Source organism: Mobula hypostoma, chromosome 19 (assembly GCF_963921235.1).
Source record: "Mobula hypostoma chromosome 19, sMobHyp1.1, whole genome shotgun sequence".
NCBI classification, from domain to species: Eukaryota; Metazoa; Chordata; class Chondrichthyes; order Myliobatiformes; family Myliobatidae; genus Mobula; species Mobula hypostoma.
Genome location: NC_086115.1, coordinates 25,392,472 through 25,411,523, shown reverse-complemented (window position 1 = coordinate 25,411,523; position 19,052 = coordinate 25,392,472). Strand labels below are relative to the sequence as shown.

At 43.0% G+C, this 19,052-nt stretch overlaps 1 protein-coding gene across 3 annotated transcripts in view; it reads right to left on the bottom strand.

Moving 5' to 3' along the window:
- The window catches only part of LOC134358702 (rhotekin-2-like), a 54,597-nt gene that overhangs the window by 29,861 nt on the left and 5,684 nt on the right, over positions 1–19,052 (bottom strand). For 2 of the 3 annotated variants that reach the window (XM_063071159.1, XM_063071160.1), the window contains exons 2-5: positions 5,248–5,447; positions 4,147–4,205; positions 2,812–2,865; positions 2,607–2,724 (exon numbers count right to left, since the gene is read on the bottom strand). In XM_063071159.1, the coding sequence (XP_062927229.1) occupies positions 2,607–2,724; positions 2,812–2,865; positions 4,147–4,205; positions 5,248–5,447 (431 nt within the window). Of the gene's footprint in view, positions 1–2,602; positions 2,725–2,811; positions 2,866–4,146; positions 4,206–5,247; positions 5,448–19,052 lie in introns of those variants that run through there. The other variant, XM_063071161.1, reaches the window with a different exon arrangement.

Sequence of the window (19,052 nt, the reverse complement as noted above, 5' to 3'; positions counted from 1 at the left end):
ACCTCCAAAGGAACAATATTCACTAACAGTCTGTGAAATCAATAAAGTTATGAAGCCCTTGCTTATTTAATAAATAAATCTCAAAAATAAACTCACACTTTGTACATTTTGTAGGAAGTATACACAAATACTTCTTAACAACCTTCATGACTCTCAAAAGGAATTATGGACGGTCAGTTCTCAGAAAATTATATAAAAATTCCACATTTAAAATAAAACTATTTTTTAAATGTTTACATTTCAACTTCTAACTTAATCTTGTGATTAGATTTCAATTCATATTTTGGTTTGATAGATAGAGCCATTGAACACAGAAACAGGCCATTTGGCCCATCTAGTCTGTGCTGAACTATTAAATATAGTGCCTTGTAAAAATAACACACATCAAAGTTGCTGGTGAACGCAGCAGGCCAGGCAGCATCTCTAGGAAGACGTACAGTCGATGTTTGAGGCCGAGACCCTTCGTCAGGACTAACTGAAGGAAGAGTTAGTAAGAGATTTGAAAGTGGGAGGGAGAGGGTGGGATCCAAAATGATAGGAGAAGACAGGAGGGGGAGGGATGGAACCAAGAGCTGGACAGGTGATTGGCAAAGGGGATATGAGAGGATCATGGGACAGGAGGTCCGGGGAGAAAGACGGGGGGTGGGGGGGGGGAAACCAGAGGATGGGCAAGGGGTATAGTCAGAGGGACAGAGGGAGAAAAAAGAGAGTGAGAGAAAGAATGTGTGTATAAAAATAAATAACAGATGAGGTAAGAGGGGGAGGTGGGGCATTAGCGGAAGCTAGAGAAGTCAATGTCCCTATCATTTTGGATCCCCCCCTCCCCCTTCCACTTTCAAATCTCTTACTAACTCTTCCTTCAGTTAGTCCTGACGAAGGGTCTCGGCCTGAAACGTCGACTGTACCTCTTCCTAGAGATGCTGCCTGGCCTGCTGCGTTCACCAGCAACTTTGATGTGTGTTGCTTGAATTTCCAGCATCTGCAGATTTCCTGTTGTTTGCCTTGTAAAAGTATTCAGTGCCCAACCTTTTGTTCACATAAATGAGTATTACATCCAGGGATTTATCAATTTAACTGAGAATTTTTATTTGTGAATCTCATGTTTTCTTCCCCCCACAGTAGAGCCCAAAAAAAAAGGAAAAACTGCAAAGCATGAAAAACTAAAAGTTCAACTGAAAGGTCAGCAGTTCAAAAGTATTTGTTCCCCTGTGCTCAGTACTTAGTTGAACCACCTCTTGCAGCTATTCAAGCCAGTATTCTTTTTGGATAAGTCTCTATTAACTTTGCACAATGTGACGGAGCAAGGTTTTCCCCTTCCTCCTTGCAAAATTGCTCAACCTGTGCTAGGTTAGTTGGGGAGTTCTGGTGGACGGCAATCCTGAGGTCTTGCCAGAGATGTTTGATTGGGCTAAGGTCAGGACTCTGCCTGGGCCACTCAAGAACACCAATTTTCTTTATTTGAAACCACTCCATGATTGAACTGGCACTGTGCTTTGGGTTGTTGTCCTGCTGAAAGACAAACTTACTCCTTAGTTTAAGCTTTCTCGCAAAGGCTAGCAGGAATTTATCCAAGATCTCTGTATTTTGCAGCATTCATCTTCCCATCAATCCTGACCAGATTTCCAGTTCCTGAAAAGCATCCCCATAGCACAATGCTACCTCCACCATACTTTACAGTAGGGATGGTATTACCTGGCTGATGCACAGTATTAGATTTACGCCACACGTACCACTTAGTGTTGAGGCCAAAAAGTTCTTTCTGTAAACTATATGCTTTTTACTCAGCAAAGAGTTCCGTGCTGTGGTTGCCCTGGGTGTCACTGTAGAGTGGAGATTAGCGTGATGCTATTACAGTGCTCATGACTGGGTTCAATTCCTGCTGCTATCTGTATGGAGTTTGTATAGTCTCCCCGTGACTGCGTGGGCTTCTTCTGGGTGCTTCCACATTCCAAATATTTATGGGTTGGTAGGTTAACTGGTCACATGAGTCCAATTGGGCAGTGTGGGTTTGTTGGGCAGAAGGGCCTGTAACTGATGTATCTCTAAGTGTAAGACACTTTTATTTTTTTTAGGTCTTTCTAGTGTTACTTCCGGCATGTTTTTATGCACTTATTGCATGAGAATTGATGCTCGTCTCTTATCCCCTTCTCTTCCAACAATTTAAGAGATTCTTTCCTTAAAAAAAAACACACTACGGAATAAGAATACTCAAATCATGCTAAACTCCATCTTACTGGGAGGCATAGAAGATTCCATCATGCTACTCATGGAGGAATAGTAGTAGAGATCCTCCCAGTGACCTACCATTTATTCACCCTTCAAACAACCCCTAAAACAAATAACCTGGTCAACTCTGCCACTTCTTTTTCTGGGATCCTGCTATGCATAGATGGGTCTCTGTGTTTTCTACGTATGAACAGTGACAGTCCCTTAATGGCTTCCTGGCTGGATTTTCAGTTATCCTGAAATTGTGAAAAGTGGGATACAAATGCAGATCTTTCCTTCTTGAAAATGTACAAAATAGAAATTAAACTACATATTTCCCTTAATTTGTTTATGGCTCATACTGTAGATAAGTGAAGTAGAAACATATTAAAAGTACTCACAAAATCATCAAATCCTCAAAGCAGATGTCAGTGAGAGCCTTATCTACGATGACCATCTCTGTGTCAAAAATCTGAGCTTCAATCTTCAGGAGGCAGAACACAGCAAAGCGCTGGCTCCCTACAATACAAGAGGGTGAGATTAGTGCCAGAAAATAGATCAGGAAGAGATAAGTGTCAAAAACAAATGATAGTTTTAATTACTTACTGCCACGGTAGTTAAAGTGATCCGAGTCTTTCCACATTAATGGAATTCGGATACCTACAACAGCAAGAATGTATTGGCTCTTTATAATCACAAAACACAAAGGAATAAATGAAGAAATCTGTAGATCAACTTTAGACAAATTTTACATGATCGAGGAATCTCACAAAATCTGGGATACTGGTGCACTACCAGTAGTTGGAGAGTGTCAATGTACAATAGGAAGCATCAATTATATACGTCAGTAACAGCAGTCAATGGTGGCCTCATGGGGTAGAGCAACTGGAAGCCACATTACGATGCCGATGGTCATTTTCCCTGTAGCACTCTGTGAACGGGGATCAGTGCCTGACAATATTACTGGGATATTTAGAAACAAAAGTACAAACAACATTACTACCAAAAACATCAGGTGGGGAAAATATCAAAATGATTAAGATGTACTTGTATCTCTAACATGAAAGATATCCCAAATTGGTTCAGAGGAGAGAGATCAGACAGTCATTGTCACTAGCTGGAAAGGGCGAGCTATTAACATACAGTTCAAACTGCACTTGTGCACCAAGTTGCATTGTAGGAGAGGACAATGGGTCAGTTGACCAGAGATTTGATGACGAAGGTAGGTTTATACAATATTCTTAAAGACAGATGCTAAGAGGCTTAGAGAAAGAATTCAAGTGTTTGTTACCTGGATGACTGACTGCAGGGCAGGAATTAGTGGAGTGAATGGGGAAATGCACAGAGGCCCAAATGGAATGAGGGCCAATACGTCCAAGGATTGCAGACCTGAGATTAGGAAGGGGTGAGCCTATGCAGAAGCTGGAGCACAAAGGCAAGCATTGAGGTAACCAAGAGCAAACAGATCAGTGAATACAGGGCTACTCGGTAAAGGCAGCTCTGCAAGTCAGGATACAGGGTTTCAGATTAACTTGCTTATGGAGATAAGGCTGGACAGTTAGCCAGGACAACACTGAAACCATTGCCTCAGGACATATAATAGCATTGTGCTAACCACTGTGCTACTGTGGCGTCAAGAGTTCAATACCAGCATCATCTGTAAAGGGGTCTGTATGTCCACCCCGTGTTCCCTCCCACACTCCAAAGACATACTGGGTAGGTTAACTGGTCATTGTAAATTGTCCCATGATTAGGTTAGGGTGAAATCGGGTTTGCGGGGTGGTGCAGTTTGAAGGGCTAGAAGGGCCCGTTCTGTGCTGTATCAAACATCAAAGGCACGTGGGAGCAGTGCATGGGATGAAGCACGACCCTGGCATTCATATAGAGACCTTTGTAACCAGAGAAGTAAAGTAAATCAAGATGTGGAATAAATAAAAGCACCAGATATTGCAACTTTTCCAGAACATGGCACACGCTCTTTTGTCTCAGTGTCTGAAGACCTGTGGAAAGAAAAAGAAATCATGATTGAACCATGGAGCAGACTAGATGGCCTGAATGGCCCAAATGTACTCCTATATCTTATGGCCTAAATACTAAGCATAACTTCAAGAATATTAACTAGAAAGGGCGAGCTATTAAAACACAGCTCAAAGCTGCAGTGCTGCACCATTTCATACTGTAGATGCATTTCTTTACAACTTTTATGAGATGTGCCATTCCCAACAAGTCACAATAGTGCAATTACATAAGGCCTTTTTCCAATATTTCAAGAATAAAGGGATATTTGTTTCACTGGCATTAAGCAAGTTAGCCCTTGAGGCACATTTCATTTAAAAAAAAAAGTTGTCTGAAAGCAGTATTCCTTTTCTGAAACATCAAACAGATTGTACTTTTCAGATATATTGCTTGGCTTTTAATAGTATACATTTTCAAACATACATGGCTTCAAATAGCACCCTTTATCTACAATATTCAGGATGGAGGCGAGGTTGGAAGCTTTCACACAGATACTAGTTCAGCAAAAATAAAGTAGTATTTGTTACATAAAATATCCATTAGGGCAATACAACTTGAACATGTTTTAAGGCAGTTATTTGGGCTTTTTCTGAAATCATGTGAAAGCTGTAAATGCACATCAATGCACAGGGTGACATATTAATGTTGCTCGAGCACATTAGTGGCTCGTGCAACACTTGGATCACAGTTCAATTTTTGCAGCTTTCTATAAGGAGTTTGTACATTCTCTCAGTCACCACATGGGTTTGTTTCCCTGTGCTCTGGTTTCCTCCCAGATTTCAAAGACAGACAGATTAGGGTCAGTAAGCTGTAGTCATGTTAAGTTGACACCAGAAGCACGGCGACTCATGGACTGCCCCCAGCACATCCTTGGACTGTGTTGTTCATTATTGCAAATGACGCATTTCACCATATTTTTCAATGCACATTTAACAAATAAAACTAATCTTTGCTTGAAGAAAAGTCAAATAAAGAAACAAACAGCAAACGGAGAATAAATCTAAAAGATGTTCAGTTCCAACATACCTCCCTGACACCTTGGCCAGGATCTGGCCTTCTGAGTGCTTCTGCAACTCGGCCCTGTAACGGATGATGCGAGCGCTGCACGTCAGCAGATTTTTGGCAGCATGTAGCACCTGATCCCGCTGAGTGGACACGGCAAGAAGCTTACAAGTCCCTTCCCGCATCCGACTTTCAAAGTCGATTTTTTCTTGAATATCGGAAACCTACAAGGAGGTAACAAGAAAATAGGCAGAATGAGAAAGACTTGCATTTATTTAGCACCTTTCCCAAACTCAGAACTCAAACATTTTATAACCAATTCTATACACACTGAAACACTGTGGCAGATGCATTATTGCAGCCAAATTACACGCAGGAAATTCCTACAAAGTGCAGGGTGTTAATAGCCGAACTGTAATGTTAGGCGAGGAATAAATATTAACATAGAACATTACAGCATAATACAGACCTTTTGCCCCACAAGGTTGTGCCAAGCATTTTAACATACTCTAATTTTAATCTAATCCTTCCCTCCTATGTAACCCACCAGTTTTCTACCATCTATGTGGCTATTGAAGAGTTTATTAAATGTCCTTGATACGTCTCAGACTCAGGTTTATTATTACCGGCATGTGTCGAGAAATTTGTTAAGTTAGCAGCAACAGTACAATGCAATACTTGATAATATAGAAAGAAAAAGTAAGTAAATCAACTACAGTAACTATATATGTATATATTGAATATATTAAAAAGTGCAAAAACAGAAATTATATATATTAAAAGAAGTGAGGTAGTGTTCATGGATTCAATGTTCATTTAGGAACCGTATTGCGGAGGGGAAGAAGCTGTTCCTGAATGGCTGAGTGTGTGCCTTAAGGCTTCTCTACTTCTTTCCTGATGGTAACAATGAGAAGAGGGCATGCCCTGGGTGAAGGAGGTCCTTAATAATGGACGTTGCCTTTCTGAAGCACCACTCCTTGAAGAGGTCTTGGATACCAGGGAGGCTACTACCCAAGATTGAGCTAATCTTACAACTTTCTTCAGGTTCTTTCAGTTCTGTGCAGCAGCCACCCCATACCAGACAGTGATGCAGCCAATCAGAATGCTCTCCACGGTACATCTATAGAAATTTTTGAGTGTTTCAGTTGACAAACCAAATCCCCTCAATCTCCTAATGAAACATAGCTGCTTTCTTGTCTTCTTTATAGTTGCATTGATATGTTGGGACATAGTTAGATCCTCAGAGATCCCGACACCCAGGAACTTGAAAATGCTCACTCTCTCCACTTCTGATCTTTCTATGAGGATTAGTTTGTGTTCCCTCATCTTATCCTTCCTGAAGTCCACATTCAGCTCCTTCGTCTTACTGACATTGAGTCCAAGGTTGTGGCTTCAATACCACTCAACTAGCTGGTATATCCTGTACACCCTCTCAGCTCCATCTGAGATTCTACCAACAATGATTGTATCATCAGCAAATTTATAGATTGTATTGGAGCAATACCTAGCCATACAGTCACGGGTATAGAGGGAGTAGAGAAGTGGGCTAAGCACACACCCAAGGTGCACCGGTGCTGACCATTAGCAAGGAGGATATATTATCACCAATCTGCACAGATTGTAGTCTTCTAGTTAGGAAGTCGAAAATGCAATTTCAGAGGGAGATACAGAGGCCCAGATTCTGTAGCTTATTGATCAGAACTGTGGGAATGATGGTGCTAAACACTGAGCTACAGTCAACGAACAGCATTGTACTGTTCAGATGATCTAAGGCCATGTGAAGAGCCATTAAAATTGTGTCTGCTGTAGACCTATTATGGTGATAGGCAAATTGCAGTGAGTCCAGGTCCTTGCTGAGGCAAGAGTTCATTCTAGCCATGACCAACCTCTCAAAGCATTTCATCACCATAGATGTGAGCGCCTCTGGGCGGTAGTCATTAAGGCAGCTCACACTACTTTTCTTGGGCACTGGTGTAATTTTTGTCTTTTTGAAGCAGGTGGAACTTCCGACTGTAACAGTGAGAGGTTGAAAATGTTCTTGAATACTCCCACCAGTTGGTTGGCACAAGTTTTCAGACCCTTACCAGGTACTCCATCAGGGCTTGCTGCCTTCTGAGGGTTCACGCTCCTTAAAGACAGCCTAACATTGGCCTCCAAGTTAGAAATCACAGGGTCACCAGGTGCAGCAGGGATCTTCACAGCCGTAGTTATATTCTCCCTTTCTAAGCGAGCATAGGTGTTGAGCTCATCTGGTAGTGAAGCATTGCTGCCATTCATGCAATTGGAGTTTGCTGGTAGGAAGTAATGTCTTGCACACACTGCTAGAGTAGAGGTGCATCTGATGTCGCCCAAACCTCACTCAGGATTGTCTCTGCATTTTTGAAAGCCTTCTACAAATCTTCCTGGACCACCACCTTGGCAGTGTGTTCCATGCACCCACCCCCCTCTATGTAAATAAAACCTATCTCCGATATCCACCCCCCCCCCATACTTCCCTCCATTCCCCATAAAATTATGCCCCTTCATAGTGGCCATTTCTGTCTGGGGGATAAAAAGTTTCTGGCTATGCACTTAATCTACGCCTCATCATCTTATACAGCTCTATTAAGTCACCTCTCATCCTCCGCTCCAAAGAGCAAAGCTCTAGCTTGCTTAACCTATCATTACCCACATCATCAGCTGACCAGTGGTGTGGTGGCATCCGCGCTGGACTTTGAGGGGAGAGGGCCCGGTTCAAATCCGGCCAGCTCCTTGCATGCTTTCCATCCGTGCTAGGTTGATTGTTGAGCTAGCAACTCAATCTCATAAAAAAAACAGAAAAATGCTAAAGAAACAGCAAAGTTGCCTCCCGATATGCCACAAGGCGCAGAGAGGAACAACCACCACCTACATCATCGGTGATCAGACCTTTTACGTTTATCTGAGGGAGCCGAGGTTTTAGATTTTGACTTAAAGGTGGCACTTCCGAAATTCCAGCATACTAAGTACTGCAGTGGAGAATCAGGGTAGACTATCAATCTTCCTACCCTAAAAGTACTCACTGAGCAAAGGCTGATCAATAAATTGTGATTGGTATTCCGTGTTGGAGTTTTCCCACTCTCATCTATCATCCATAGCACATTTCTTTAGTCACAGAAAAGATTTTCACACATCTTGCTATAAATGTGTCAGAAGGTACGGTATACTGTGCAGGCACTTGTAAATTTTCAAGCTCAGTCCACACCATCAAGCTCGAAACATTATATTTCAAACATCAATGTTTTGCTCTAATGCAATATATTATTTAAACAAAACCTGAAAATCCTGAAATTTATTGGCAGCTGTCACTGCCTTTGACAGTTTAAAAGTCAGTACAATTTGTGTGGATTTCCATTGACAACAACAATCTAAAGGAACAGGCTTGGATTAGAAAAAAAAATCAGTAACGGTTCAGATCAAATACTATGGCATGCAATGGGAACTTCATTAGTTTTTCCTTTTAAAAGCCTTTCACCAACATTTCCACTGACTATATGAACTTCTTAGATGATTAGAATCAGAATCCAGTTTATTATCACTGACATATTTCGTGAAATTCGTAGTTTTGCAGCAGCATTACAGTGCAATACATAATATACCATAAATCATAATAAAATTACACACTGTGGCTTCTATTATTTACACCTGCTTGTTAATGTAAACATCTAATCGCCAATCATGTGGCAGTAACTCAAAAGCATTAAAGCATGCAGACATGGTCAAGATGTTCAGCTGTAGCCAGGACAAACATGAGAATGGGGAAGAATTATGATCGGAGTGCCTTTGGCCGTGAAATGATTGCTAGTACCATATGGGGTGGTTTGAGTATCTCAGAAACCTGCTCATCTACTGGGACTGTCAGGCACAACGGTCTCCAGAGTTTACGGAGAATGGTGCAAAAAGAATCCAGTGAGCTGCAATTCTATGGGTGAAAATGCCGTATTAGTGAGAGAGATCAGAGGAGAACAGCCAGACAGGTTCAAGCTGACAGGAAGGAGACCAACTCAACTAGCGACATGTTACAACAGTAGTATGCAGAAGAGCATACACAATATGTTGAACTTTGAGATGGACTGGCTATAGCAGCAGAAGACCACAAACATATATTCACTGATACACTAAGTACAGGAGTTACCAATAAGGGGGGGCGGGGGGGAGGAGGGGAGAGAGGGACGGAGAGGAGGAGAGGGGGAGAGGGACGGAGAGGGGGGAGGGGGGAGTATAAAAATAAATCAAATAAGTATTGCAAAGAGAGCAAATATTAGTGAGATGGTGTTCATGGGTTGATTCATAGTCCATTCAGACGTCTGATGGTAGAGGGGAAGATGTTATTCCTAAAACATTAAGTATGTGCATCTTTGAACTCTGCACCTCCTCTCTAATGGCAGTAATGAGAAGACAGAATGTTCCAGTTGATGGGGGTCCTTATTGACGGATACAACCTTTTGCAGCTTTTTCCAAAACTATGCTTTGGCCCCTCCATCCCAGATGGTGATGAATGCTCTCCATGGCACATCTGTAGATATTTGCTAGTCTTGAAACATAGCTGCTGGATTGCCTTCTTCATAGCTGAATCAATATGTTGGGTTTCGGATAACTCTTCAGAGAAGTTGACACCCAGGAATGCCAACGACTAAGTGAACTGTTTTTTTCCCCCCAGACATTGAAAGTCTCAGTCCAGATAAAGGAAAACGTTACGTAATAGCTACACTGGGGGTGGGGAGAGGTTAAACTAGAGTTGCAGGGGAATGGGAATCAGAGTGCCAGAACAGATAGTGGAGAGGTTGTGGAGAGAAGTGTTGTTAAGACCTCAGACAAAGTCAGAAAGAAAAAGATTGAGCATGGACTGGCTAATGTCTTGAACTATGTATATTTCAATGGAAGTAGTAACACAGGAAAGGCAGATGAGCTCAGGGCATGGGTCAACACATGGAATTATGATATTGTAGCTGTGGTAACTTCTACTTTGAAAAGGCACACTCAACAACTTCATGCCCAAAGAAACAACTTTATGCCCAAAGAAACAACTTTATGTCAAACGTCAAAGCCATTATGTACATACAGAGGCTTTCAGAACCCGTATGGCATGGCAGGAACACTATATACAAAGCACCGGAAGTAAAAAGAATGGAAGTTAAACTGCATCCTCGTCCCATTATCCTAATTAGTATTAACTTACTTTTAATAATGCACACATTACAACACTTCTCCCCCTTTAAAATCCAACATTCCCCAAATGTAAAAACTAGGAAATAAAAACAGTGGTGTTATTAACTTGCGTACTCCTGAAAATTTATACTCGTATCTCAGCAACAGTTTACCAATGGAAAACAGCCAGAAAACATGACAGATTCAACATTCAATCTAACAACAAAAAAGAAACTGTTCCATCAAAGATTCAGTCTGTCAGGAGGTTTATGAGCGTGCTGTGATCTGCGCACTACCCCCAGTGACCCAGCAGGCACCACTGGTGAGGGTTTTTTGTTTCTCACATAGGCATTGTCATCTGGTTTTAACTGCCTCTCTCGCGCATGTTGATCATGTCCCTCCTTCTGCTTTTCCTGCTTTCTCTCCACTTTTGCCTTCATGTCCAGGTGCAGCAGGTCCAATCTTGACTTGGGCCTACGCCCCATCAGCATCTCTGCTGGAGTGTGGGCAGTTGTAGTCTGTGGCGTGAGGCAGTATTTAAACAGGAAACGTGAAAGATGAATGCTAAGAGAGTCCCTTGTCATCCGCTACAGGCCTTCCTTCACTGTCTGAACAGCCCGCTCAGGCAAACTATTGGAGGCTGGGTGGAAAGGGGCCGTCCGAATGTGATGAATGCCATTCTGCTGCATGAACTCACTGAACATCTCACTGGTGAACGCTGGGCCATTATCAGCGACCAGGGTGTCAGGCAACCCGTAGACCGCAAACACTTGCCTGAGTTTGTCTATGGTTGAGGGGGCTGTGATGTTGCTCATGATGTGAGCTTCGATCCATTTAGAATGCGCATCTACCATTACAAGAAACATCTGCCCCATAAAAAGGCCAGCAAAGTCCAAATGTTGCCTAGACCAGGGGTGGTCTGGCCACTCCCATGGGTGCAAAGGAGCTGGTGGTGGCATATTCTGATTAGTCTGACATTGGGTGCATGACTTTACCTCTCCTTACACGACACTGGGCCAACCTTGTAAAAGAAAAGTCTTGACTTGGGACAGGACTGGGTCCCTCTCTGTCCACTGCTTGATCTAGGTTGCCTTTACAGGTGTCTCTGACAGCCGATCCAATGAAAACACAGTTTCTGGAGGCACATATGTAGTAGCAGGTGTCTCAGGTAAAGGTAGTCGACTCAGCGCATCGGTGTTTGCATTATCCCCACCCGTTCTGTACACTATAGTATACTGGTAGGCTGACAATGTAAGAGCCCAACGCTGTATCCTGGCTGAGGCTAGCGGTGGGATGCATCTAGTCTCACTGAACAGGCTCATCAGTGGTTTATGGTCCGTATAAATTGTAAATACACATCCATAAAGGTACTGATGAAAGCGTTTGACGGCAAAAACAATGGCCAGACCTTCTTTGTCTAGCTGTGGATATCCCTTCTCAGCAGCTGTCAGGGTATGTGAAGCAAAACCAATAGGCTTCTCTGAATGGTCTTCCATTACATGTGAGAGAACTGCCCTGAATCCGTAGAGCGAGGCATCGCATGCAAGGGTGATCTCCTTGTCTGGGTCATAGTGAACAAGCAGCTTGGCTGAGTGGAGGAGTTCTTTCACTTCCTTGAAAGCTTTCTCCTGCTTTTCACCCCACTGCCACTTAGTGTCATTGTGAAGCAGCTTATACAGTGGGGTCAAAACCCTTGAGAGGTCAGGAAGAAACTTGCCATAATAATTCACCATGCCTAAAAATGATCCAAGTTTCGTGACGGTCTTAGGGCTTGGGACTTCCTTAATAGCTCTCACTTTGTCCTCCACAGGACAAAGCCCCTCAGCTGTGATCTTGTGTCCCAGGTAAGTCACACTTGATGCCAGGAACACACATTTTCCACGTTTCAACCGCAGCCCTGCTTCTGAGAGCCTCTTCAGCACCCGTTCTAAATTAGCCAGATGCTCCACCTCCATAGCCCCCGTGATCAAAATATCATCAAGATACACTGCTACATGTGGAATGCCCTGCAGTCAAGTGTCCATTGTCCTTTGGAAAATGGCAGAGCCGGACACCACTCCAAACACCAGGCGATTGTACTTGAATAACCCCTTGTGCGTATTAATTGTGACGTACTCCTTTGAATCCTCGTCGAGCAGCAGCTGTTGGTAGGTGTGACTCATGTCCAGCTTTGTGAATAGCTTACCCCCTGACAGGGTCGCAAACAGGTCATCCACCCGTGGCAATGGGTACTCCTCTACCTAGAGACCTGATTCACCGTAAACTTATAATCCCCACATATCCTTACCGTTTTGTCTGCCTTCAAAACTGGAACAATGGGAGCTGCCCACCTTGAAAACTGGACAGACTCTATAATACCCAGCCTCTGTAAACGTTCCACTCCTCCTTGACTTTGCCTTTCATGGCATAGGGCACCGACCTGGGTTTAAAAAACATGTTGTAGCCTCAGGGTCGACATGGAGTTTCACTGTCACGCCCTTCAGTGCTCCTAGCTCGTCCCTGAAAACGTCACTGTACCACTGCAGAATGTCCTCCGTCGTGTGTGTATACTTAATTTCATGCCAGTTAAGCCAGATTTTGCGAAGCCAATTGCGAATCAAAAGACTAGGCTCCCTGCCCTTAGCTATCACTAGCCTGGCTTCAGCCTTCTGACCCCCAGCTAAATGTCCACATATAACACTCCTAAATGAGGTATGGTCTGCCCCGTATAGGTCCTGAGTTTGAGCTTTGACCGTCTAATGGGAGGCAGGTTGGATCTCCATGTCCTCCTGTAGGTCTCCTCACTAATAACCGATGTAGTAGCCCCTGAATCAATCTCAAACTTAATGTCCTTTTTCCTGACAGTGACTGTGACATAATATGGTTCAGGTGGTTCCTCATCTGTTTCCACTGCAAACATGTTGTAGGCACACACTGCCTCTTCATCTGCTTCTTCTAGATGGTGTGTGGCTGCCTGAGCCTGTCGAGCTTCCCCCTGCCCAGGCTTCATCTTACCCTTTCAACTTCTGCACTTTTTAGCTAAATGTCCCTTTTTGCTACAAGCATGGCAGACAGTGTCTTTGAATTTGCAATCATTTGCATAGTGCGTCCCTCCACACCGGAAACATTCCACCCGCTTTGCCTGTTTACCAGTCTCCCTCCTGACTTTGTGCACTGCTGCCGATTGTGACCTCCCCCCCCCGCCCATGTTCTTTCACGATATCCTTGACAGTATTAGCAGCCATCTCCATGCCTTGGGAAATCTCCAAGGCTTTCTTGAAAGTCAACGGTGGGGTTTTCTGGCATTGTATGCTGTCATTATTAATGCCGCATACCAATCTATCACAGAGCATGTCATCCAACACCGCCCCGAAATCACAATGCTCCGACAGCTGCCAAAGCTCGGCTACAAAATTGGCCACAGACTGACTTGGCTTCCTGAAACGCCAGTGAAACTTACACCGTTGGACTATCACAGGTTTCAGATTGTAGTGGTTCCCCACGAGCTTGACCAGTTCGTCATATGGAATGTTCCCCGGTTTCTGCGGTGTGGCTAAATTCCTCATTAGCTTGTAAGTCTTTGCCCTACACACACTCAGGAGAATAGAGTGCTTCTTAGCCTCCTCAGTAATTCCATTAGCACAGGAAAAGTGTCCTAACCTTTCCTCATACTCCAGCCAGTCCTCCGTAACCTCCACGAATTCAACAATAGTCCTAAACGTAGCCATCTGAATGTGAGGCCCCTTATCGGCCCATTACAACAGTAGCTATTAGTGAGACTTGGTTACAGGAAGGACAGAACTGGCAGCTCTATATTCTGGGGTTCCGCTGCTTTAGATGCGACAGAGCAGGAGGGACTAAAGGAGGAGGAGTGGCATTACTGTCAGGGAAAATGTCATGGCAGTGTTCAGTCAGGACAGACTAGAGAACTCAACTAGTAAAGTGTTATGGATGGAACTGAGGAATAAGAAAGGTATGACCATGTTAAATGGGCTATAATATATAGGAACAAATTTGTAGACAGATCGCATACAAGAGAAAAAAAGGCTGTTATGGTGGGTGATTTTAACTTTCCACGTATTGACTGGGACTCCCTTACCGTAAAAGGATGAGATGGGACGGAGTTCATCAAATGTGTTTAGGAAAGTTTTCTTAATCAGTACATAGAAGTTTCAATGAGAGAGTATGCCATTAGGGAATGAGGCAGGGCAGGTGACAGAAGTTTGTGTAGGAGAACACTTTACACCTAGAGATCATAATGCCATTAGTTTCAAAGTAAATATGCAAAAAGATAGGTCTGGTCCGCAGGCTGAGATTCTAAATTAGAGAAAGGCCGATTTTAACGGTATCAGAAAGGATCTGGCAAGTGTGGATTGGGACAGGCTGTTTTCCAGCAAAGGTGTACTTGGTAAGTGCGAGGCTTTCAAAGGTGACATTTTGAGAGTACAAATCTTGCAGGTGCCAGTCAGAATAAAAGGTCAAGATAACAGATTTAGGGATCCCTGGTTTTCAAGAGATATTGGTTAAGAAAAAAAAGTGGTGCGTAGCAGGTACAAGGAGTTAGCACCAAATGAGGTGCTTATGGAGTATAAAAAACGCAACAGAACACTTAAAGAAATCAGGATGGCTAAAACAAGGCAAGAGGTTGCCCCAGCAGTCAAGGTGACGGAGAATACTAAGGGATTCTACAGATACGTTTAAAGCAAAAGGATTGCAACAGACAAAATTGGTCCTCTGGAAGATCAGAATGGTAATCTATGTGTGGAGCCAAGAGAGATGGAGCAATTTGGCTATTTGGTCCACACTTATAGCAAGCACCTATTTACATTCATCACACACTAATCCTGTTCTGTTCTCGCTACATTCCTGTCACACAACTACACACATGGGGCAATTAACAGTGGCCAACCAGTTTTTGGGATGTGGAAGAAAACCCAAGTTCATAGGGAGAACATGCAAGTTGCACACAGACCACCACCCTTCACTCAGATCAAGATGGAATCTTCGGGTAGCCGCTCTAACTGAACACTGAGGTACAGTGCACAACCTTGAAACAAATGTGGCCACGTTGCCATCTGGCCAAAATAAAAGCATGGCAGGAAGGAGTCAAGATCGCAGGAGCTGTATCCCTGCATGAAACTAGCTAGAGTGTGGAACACTTTACTCAATGGGGAGCTATCGCATCACGCCTTCAGGGCCCGAGTTACCTCTTCTTATTAGGGAGCCAACAGTAGCAGGTGCAGCAAGGAAAACTGCTATCAATTAGATTATCAATCCTTGTGATATTTGAGAGGAAAGTATTGGCTGGGATAAAGAGAGAACACCTCTTCTTTTTTGAACAATGTGTTAGGATTTAAATTTCACATACAAATTCTACTATTTATGTACTCGAATGGATCATGTTACAATGTAAGAAGGGTTTTGAACATGAAACACTACAGCAAAGTACAGGCTCTTTAGCCCACGGTGCTGTGCTGACCTACTCTGAGATCAAGTCTCCTACATAGCCTTCCATTTTCCTATCATCCATGTACCTATCTAAGATTCAGACCATGACCACGGAAATATAGATTCCAGCAGACGGCAGAAATGTAGACTCATTTGTATAGCTCATCAATTCTTCAATAGCATTTATCCTGGGAGACAATAAGCTAACTTCTATGCAAGAGTCTTTTTAGCGTTGGCACAAAAATTCAATCAAACTGTTATTTGTGTAGCTCAGAACCCAGGAATAACTGTCAGCACAATAGCTTGACATTGAGCAAGATTATTTCATATTTTCTAGATGTCTGATGCCAGAATTACTGATGCACAAATAAAGGCACCAGATTTACAGTAAAATTAAACCTTTTTAGCCAAGCACGAGTACTACATTGTAGACCTATAATTGTTTTGCCCTTTACCACTAATACCAGTAACTTGACATGCTCATATGGACATCCTCAGATGGTAAATTGTTATCGTAAGAGATCTTGAAATGAATTAAATATTTTAATAAAGTGGAACCTCCCATAAAATCTAGTCTAAAGCAACTGGCTGCCACTTTTCCGCTTTGAAATTCATGCAGGGTTTCCCAACAGATGCAACAGCATAAAAACTGACCCCAACTCAGTACTAAATAACTTCAGTTAGAAGAACATAGGCTGTTTGAAGAGTGTGTTGGTGAAGACAGACTTTATAATCATTTAGCACAGAAACAACCCCTTCACCCTGCTTGGTCCATTCCAGCCACCTAGTATCCATCTACCAACATTTCATCACAAAGTGCTCATTTAGATACTTAAATGTTATGAGAATCAGGTGTGTCGTGTCATTGGTTTCTGGGACTCTGAGAGATCATTGAAGCAGAGTGGAGAGAGCACTGAAATTCACTTCCTCTTTCCACAGATGCCACCTGACCTTAATTGTGTTTTCGGCATTTTCTAATGTTATTATTTGCAGATACCAGTATCCACAGTACTTTTATTTTCCTCCTGAAGTGGAAACTTCAATAACAACGATGATGAGACAATGTACAAAGAGGAAACAGAGCAGCTGGAGTAACAACAACTTGAATCTCAATGTGGACAAGACTAAGGAGATGATTGTGGACTTCGGGAAGATGCAGGCTGACCACTCTTCACCGTACCAACAGTCATGGCTCATCTGGGGAGAGAGTTAGGAGAACCAGGTTTCTGGGAGGGCACATAGATTCCCTCAACTCCACCTCTGTGGTCAAGAAAGTACGGCAGCATCTCCACTTCCTGAAGAGACTGAGGTGAGTGAGGACACGCTCATCCCTCCGTTCTAACCAATTTTTACAGCAGCACCATCGAGAGTGCTCTGGCCAGTTGCATCTGGTACAGGAATTGCAAGGCATCTCAGCACAAGTCCCTACAAAGGATTGGGAGGACTGCTGAGAGGATCATCAGGGTCTCTCTTCCACCCAGATATTCATCAGGAGCACTGTACACGCAGGGTCAATGATCCCTCCCATCCCATCAACAACCTCTGACTCCCTACTATCATGCAGGGTACTATAGCATCATTAGGCATTAATATCAGTAGTAAAATGGATTCAGCAGTGGCTGGATGAGAGACGCCAGAGGGTAGTGGTGGATAACTGTGTGTCAGATTGGAGGAGGGTGTGTAGCAGTGTGCCTCAGGGATCTGTACTGGGTCCAATGTTGTTTGTCATATGTATTAATGATCTGGATGATGGGGTGGTAAATTGGATTAGTAAGTATGCAGATGATACTAAGATAGGTGTCGTTGTGGATAGTGAAGTAGGTTTTCAAAGCTTGCAGAGATTTAGGCCAGTTAGAAGAGTGGGCTAAAAGATGGCAGATGGAGTTTAATGCTGAAAAATGTGAGGTGCTACATTTTGGTAGGACTAATCAAAATAGGACATACATGGTAAATGGTAGGGCATTGAAGAATGCAGTAGAACAGAAGGATCTAGGAATAATGGTGCATAGTTCCCTGAAGGTGGAATCTCACGTGGATAGGGTGGTGAAGAAAGCTTTTGGTATGCTGGCCTTTATTAATCAGAGCATTGAGTATAGAAGTTGGGATGTAATGTTGAAATTATATAAGGCAGTGGTAAGGCCAAATTTGGAGTATTGTGTACAGTTCTGGTCACCGAATTATAGGAGAGATGTCAATAAAATTGAGAGAGTACAGAGGAGATTTACTAAAATGTTGCCAAGGTTTCACCTCCTAAGTTACAGAGAAAGGTTGAACAAGTTAGGTCTTTATTCTTTGGAGCATAGAAGGTTGAGGGAGGACTTGATAGAGGTGTTTAAAATTATGAGGGGGATTGATAGAGTTGACGTGGATAGGCTTTTTCCATTGAGAATGGGGGAGATTCAAACAAGAGGACATGAGTTGAGAGCTAAAGGGCAAAAGTTTAGGCGTAACACGAGGGGGAACTTCTTTACTCAGAGAGTGGTAGCTGTGTGGAACGAGCTTCCAGCGGAGGTGGTTGAGGCAGGTTCGATGTTGTCGTTTAAAGTTAAATTGGACAGCTATATGGACAGGAAAGGAATGGAGGATTATGGGCTGAGTGCAGGTTGGTGGGACGAGGTGAGAGTAAGAGTTCGGCACGGACTAGAAGGGCGAGATGGCCTGTTTCCATGCTGTAATTGTTATATGGTTATAGCATTAGGACAAGAATGGTTAGGATGGGAAACAGCTTCTTCCCCCAGGCTGTAAAACTACTGAACTCCCTGCCACCCACGTCTCACCACACATGAAATGCCAGTGGCGTTATGTTGTTTACTTTTTTTTTAAACTTATGAAGCAAATGCATTTTATTATTTAAGTTACTAGTAGTAATATTTCCCTACGTGTTATGTGTGTGAGTTATATGCACTGTGTTGTGCACCTTGGTTTAGAATGTTGTTTTGTACAGTGGTATGTGTACAGTTGAATGACAAACCTGAACTATAACAGTCTCTCACAAAAGTGATAGGAACTTTCCAACTCATAAAGACAGAAATGAAAAATGCTCAACTTGCTTGATCCACTTTCAACAAAATTGAATATCTGCAGTATTAACAGTTCGTCACTAGATGGTGCCAATACATTGAATATCATGTTGACACATACACAACAGAACATTATGTTTATATTAGCATTTGACAATCCTGCAGTAGCAAGTACTAGTTCTCTGTACTTACGTATTTCTTTAAATAAGGTGATCA